This window comes from Musa acuminata, chromosome BXJ1-5 (assembly GCF_036884655.1).
Source record: "Musa acuminata AAA Group cultivar baxijiao chromosome BXJ1-5, Cavendish_Baxijiao_AAA, whole genome shotgun sequence".
NCBI lineage: Eukaryota > Viridiplantae > Streptophyta > Magnoliopsida > Zingiberales > Musaceae > Musa > Musa acuminata.
The window spans coordinates 15146773-15151934 of record NC_088331.1 but is presented as its reverse complement, the minus strand read 5'-3'; the positions used below and the strand labels follow the sequence as shown (position 1 = coordinate 15151934).

Sequence of the window (5162 nt, the reverse complement as noted above, 5' to 3'; positions counted from 1 at the left end):
AAATTTTATTAATAATGAGTATTAATTTATATACATAAAAAGATATTATAAAATATAATAATTATATTTTTTTAATCGATATTAAATATGAAATATTCACTAAATCATTTCATAATTTAGGAGAAAATGATCTTCATTATTGATTGATAGAATCATGATAACATGTTATCATAATTTTTATGATTTAAAATCATGATAATTTTATCATAATTTATTTTTCTCGATAATATCTTTCCTAATATGCTTTTGCAAGATTGTGCTCCCATCATAGACATTGATTTTGAACCAAAGTAGAAGAAATTGTTAGCAAGAAAAGGGCTTGATAAGAGCATCCGTAAGTTGATCAGAAGATGAGACATAAGAGATACATAGCTCACCATTTTAAACTTTATCATAAACAAAATGAAGGTCGATAGCTATACACTTTGTTCGAGAGTAAAATATAATATTAGCATATAGATTTATTGCCCTGATATTATCACAATATATAGGTGGAAGATCAAATATTATGACAAATAATTCATATAGCAATGATTGAATCCAACAAAATTCAATAATTATAAAAGCAATCGTTCGATATTCAGCTTTTATTCTAGATCTTACAATAAAGCATTATTTCTTAGAACTCTTAGAGATTGAATTATGATCAAGAAATATGATATAAGCACTAATAGGTATATTGTTGTCCTTATTACATGCTGAATCAATATCGAAAAGTATATGAAGCAATAGAGGAAAATCCTTTTAGAGAAATTAGCCATTATCAATAGTCCCTATTAAGTATCAAAAAAAGACATTTAATAGCTATTCAATTATTGGTAGTAGGCTTATGCATAAAGTGAGATAATTTATTCACTACATATATAATATTCAAATGAGTAAATGTCGATTACTATAGATTGCCAACAAATGATACACGGAGGTTTGATTGAGATTAGCACTATCAAATAGAGTTTTTTTACAATGAACACTTATAGCAATTGGTGTAGTAATAGTTTTGGCTTCAGGCATTTTGGTGTGATAAAAAATATCATAAATATATTTTTATTGAGAAAGAAATAAACCATTTGCCATGTTAATTACTTGAACCCCAAGAAAATAGCTAAGGGATTTGAGATATTTGATAGAAAACCTATTTCTAAGCTGTTAAATAAATTGATTAATTATTGCTAATTTAGTACCAGTAATAATTAAGTCATCCATATAAATTAGTAAAAATATGATTATGCCTTCATGAGAATAAATGAATAATGAATTATCAGATTAAGAATTATCAAATCCAACTAAAACTATATGTGTTGGAAGTTTATAATACTAAGCATGAGGAGCCCGCTTAAGACTATAAAAAGCCTTGCACAACTTGTAGATATGTTAAGGGATATTATGATCAATAAAGCTTTGAGGTTACCTCATAAATATATTGTCGGAAATATGATCATAAGAAATGCATTATTTGTGTTGAACTATTAAAGTCCCTAATTGTTAGACAAAGTAAGATAAAATAATATAAATTATTATTGATTTCATAACTGATCTAAATTTGTCATGGTACTTGAAGTTTGGATGTTGATGAAATCATTTTGCAACAAATCTTACTTTATACTTATGGATGAACGTATCATAATTTAGTATGACAAAATGAGATGAGACTAAGTCCCATATACCATGACAAAACACTATGTTCTTCCTATATTGCTGCTCGAATTTTCAAGGCTTGATTAAAGTGAAAAGCTTATATATAAAATTTTGAGATTATTTTATAAAAAAAAAAAAAATATTTATTTGGTTTAAAGACTTGAATTTTGGATCTAGTAACTGTTGAATGAATTGATATAGGATCAATGAGGATTCTAAAATGTATTAGAGGAGAAGAATTTAAAATAGAGATATTAAAACCAAGTCAAATCTTATGCAAAGAAAATAATAAAATATTTACAAAGAACTAAGGATTATATACTAACTTATAGACATTCTAATCAACTTAAGGTCATGTGTGAACACTGGAAAGTTACATTTAGATATATATATATATATATATATATATATATATATATATATATATATATATATATATATATATATATATATATATTAGCTAGAGGTGTAGTGTAGCAAAATGTAGTTGCTTCATCCAAAAGCAGAACTTCATCTCGAGGCTAAGAATTGTCGATTCAATTAGTTCCTGTGAACCTCCTATATAGGTTCCTGTGAAGTAATTATAGCTGCAGAACTTCATCCAAAAGCAAAATTTATAGGTTCTGTGAAGCTACTATATAGGCATTTCGGCAAAAGCAAAATTTATTGGTTCCTATAAAACTACTATATACGCATTATGATTGCAGAACTTCATCCGAAAGCACAGTTTATTGGTTCCTGTGAAGCTACTATATAGGCATTATGGTTGCAGAACATGGGACTAAGAGTTATCGATTCAATTAGTCAACTTATAAAGATATATTGTGACAACTCAAACGGTGTATATTTTTTCTAAGAATGATGAAATCAAAAGTTACAATAAGCATATCAATATAAAATATCGTAAAAAAGCTTGAAGTAGATATTCATCATGCTAGCATTGAGCTAATGATTGTGAATCTCATGACCAAAATGTTTGTCGACAATGCAATATAAAAGGTTATGTGGAGCATATGGAGATTATTAGTTTATCTAGTATTTGATGTGAAATATTATTTTTAACTTTATAAATAGTATTTTTTGCACATAAAGTATGCATGAATAAAGTTTGTCCCCTGAATGATTGAGAAACATTAATAAGTAATTGACTTATGAAGTGCTCATTTAGAGAATGTTTTGCATTGTAATATATGGAACGGAATGAAGTATTCAATGAATTGGATACAACCATTCTGATTCACGTATTGCATCTTTTATATAAGAATGAGTTTTGATGTGACTAAGCACAGACCAAAAGACACCAACTGTTGTTGAGTACATCAGCCATCCAATTAATTTTGTGTTATTTATCCAAAGCTTAGCTTATTCTCGAACAAGTATAGCTGAAGAGAACTTGATATTCTACTGCATATTTAATTTATGAATTATTGGGTTAACAAATTGTTGATGAACCGATTTATTGGCCTACCTTTTAGTTGCTTGGTACGAGGATGACGTTATATTGGGTTACCTTGTTTGGACTTCCCGTTATATTGATTTAAATATTGGCAGTGGTAATAAGGAAAAGGAAAAAAAGAAATATGTTTGCAGTATAACGTGGGAGGCGTTCAAAATGTGTTGTCGACTGAAGACTGAACACTTGGAACCATTCATCTAATTCCAACCGCAAGTACGACCTCTGAATATTATTTTAATATTTACAGAATTATGAACAGCTTCTAATCTCCTATCCTTATGGCGTCAATCTTCTCGAGGACTTTCACAACATCCTTCATGGTTGGTCGGAGCTTATGCTCCTTCTCGATACATGCTTCGATGATTCGGGCCAGTCGAGAAGCGGCCGCCGGTGGATACTCCCCATTGAGTTTTGGGTCCATTAGACTCGCTAGCTCTTTGGCATCCGATGAGAGATGGGGCTTGGCGAACTGTGCCAAGTGGCGTTCAGCGCACGGTCGATCAGGATCGAACACCTTCCGACCAGTGAGCATCTGCAGCAACACCATCCCGAATGCATACACGTCCGTCTTCGCGTCCAGATGACCTGATTGATCAAGGAGACACTCACTCATATTAAATGGCGGCGAGTAACATGTAATATGCTAGATATCTTGCATGATATGTATATATGTATTGTGCGTACCAGTGGTGTTGCACTGGGGGTCCAAATATCCAGGTGTGCCCAAGACATGCGTTGAGACACGACCCCGCTTACCGGTCCGGCCCTTCAATGACAATGACCAACCCAAGCCGGATAGCTTTGGGTTGAAGTCCTGCAAGGGAACAAAGATTGAGGTGAGAACACCCCATTTTTAACAGAGAAATTAGATTGTTGTCCAAAGCGTGCGCAAAAGAGAAGATCACATACGGAGTCAAGCAGGATGACCGAGGGCTTCACGTCCCGATGGATGATGCGCTTGTTCGATTTATGTAGAAAACGAAGACATCGAGCAGCACCGATTGCTATTTTAATTCTCAGCTTCCACGAGAGCGGTGGCTTCCCTTCTGTTGAAGAAGATGATCCTGTCAGATGATTTCTCTTTGGCGCGGATATCAGAATACAGTATAATACTCACTCTCAAGAAGATGATCCTGTAAGCTCCCGTTAGCCATGAACTCGTAGACGAGATGGAACGCGGCGTTCTCTTCCTTGCAGTAGCCCAGCAGCCTGATGAGGTTGGGATGCGACAGCTTCCGCAAAACGTTCATCTCGTTCTGCGCACCCCCCAAGAAACAGGAAACAAAAGAAATTAATTAAGCACACAAATCAGAAGTAGAATATTAAATCGAATTAGTAAGCAAGCAAGCAAAACAGGGGACCAAATAGTCGTTATATTGGATGGAAAGTCAAGTCAAGTCAAGTCTAGGGAATCACCACCCACTCCTGTAACCCTTGGTTGGTGTTTAGCTTCCATGTCTTTACAGCAACGAATTTGTCATCCATCCGACCTTTGTATACGACTGCGAATTCTCCTTCCCCAACAATGTTCCCATGCGAGAAGTTCCTTGTGGCACGCTTCAATTGGCTAAGCGGGAAGGTCTCAAGGTCTGGGTTGGCATCGACCTCGACTCCGGTACCACCCGTTCCTGCTGCTGTTTCGACTCCAAGTCCAAGTCCACTTCTTGCTGGTTTTTCTACCTGAAGCCTATTGGTGAGTCTGAAGATCCCATGGAATGCATTTTCGACTCTAGAGCAAAGTAGACTTCCCATTCTGTGGTTGGCCTTCTTGTGAGAGGAGGGGAACAAAACAAAAACAAAAACAAAATAAAAGGCATTGTTAATTAAATTTGATTGGGACTCAGAAGAAGATGAACTTCGAAAATTAATTTTTTGGGTAATGAAAGTTCAAATTACTACACAATAATAGTACAAAATTATAAAATAATAACACATCGTAGAATATAGAGATGCGTATATACCTTGGCTCGCTGGACGTCCACGAGATTGATGAGCGGAATAAGCCTCAAATACCGTTCTATCTCCGCTTCTACCTTCTGGAACCGATGCTCAAGCATCCACCCCATGGCCA

The 5162-nt window shown here is 34.3% G+C and overlaps 1 protein-coding gene across 1 annotated transcript; it reads right to left on the bottom strand.

Moving 5' to 3' along the window:
- Positions 1-3353: 3353 nt before the first annotated feature.
- LOC135673907 (probable serine/threonine-protein kinase PIX13) lies at positions 3354-4843 on the bottom strand. The gene is made up of 5 exons (XM_065183306.1): positions 4508-4843; positions 4209-4347; positions 4001-4137; positions 3776-3905; positions 3354-3676 (listed from the first exon to the last, which is right to left on the bottom strand). Exons 1-5 carry the CDS (start codon positions 4841-4843, stop codon positions 3354-3356), a joined length of 1065 nt encoding a protein of 354 aa, XP_065039378.1.
- Between the last annotated feature and the right edge of the window lie 319 nt (positions 4844-5162).

Bases quoted from the DNA above. Each gene is read 5' to 3' on its own strand.
- LOC135673907 (XM_065183306.1), bottom strand. From the start codon at position 4,843: ATGGGAAGTCTACTTTGCTCTAGAGTCGAAAATGCATTCCATGGGATC. The intron at 4,348-4,507 runs GTGATTCCCTAG...GGGGGTGCGCAG, and splicing joins AAGGGTTACAGGAGTGGGTG to AACGAGATGAACGTTTTGCG. The intron at 4,138-4,208 runs GTGAGTATTATA...CTTCTTCAACAG, and splicing joins ACAGGATCATCTTCTTGAGA to AAGGGAAGCCACCGCTCTCG.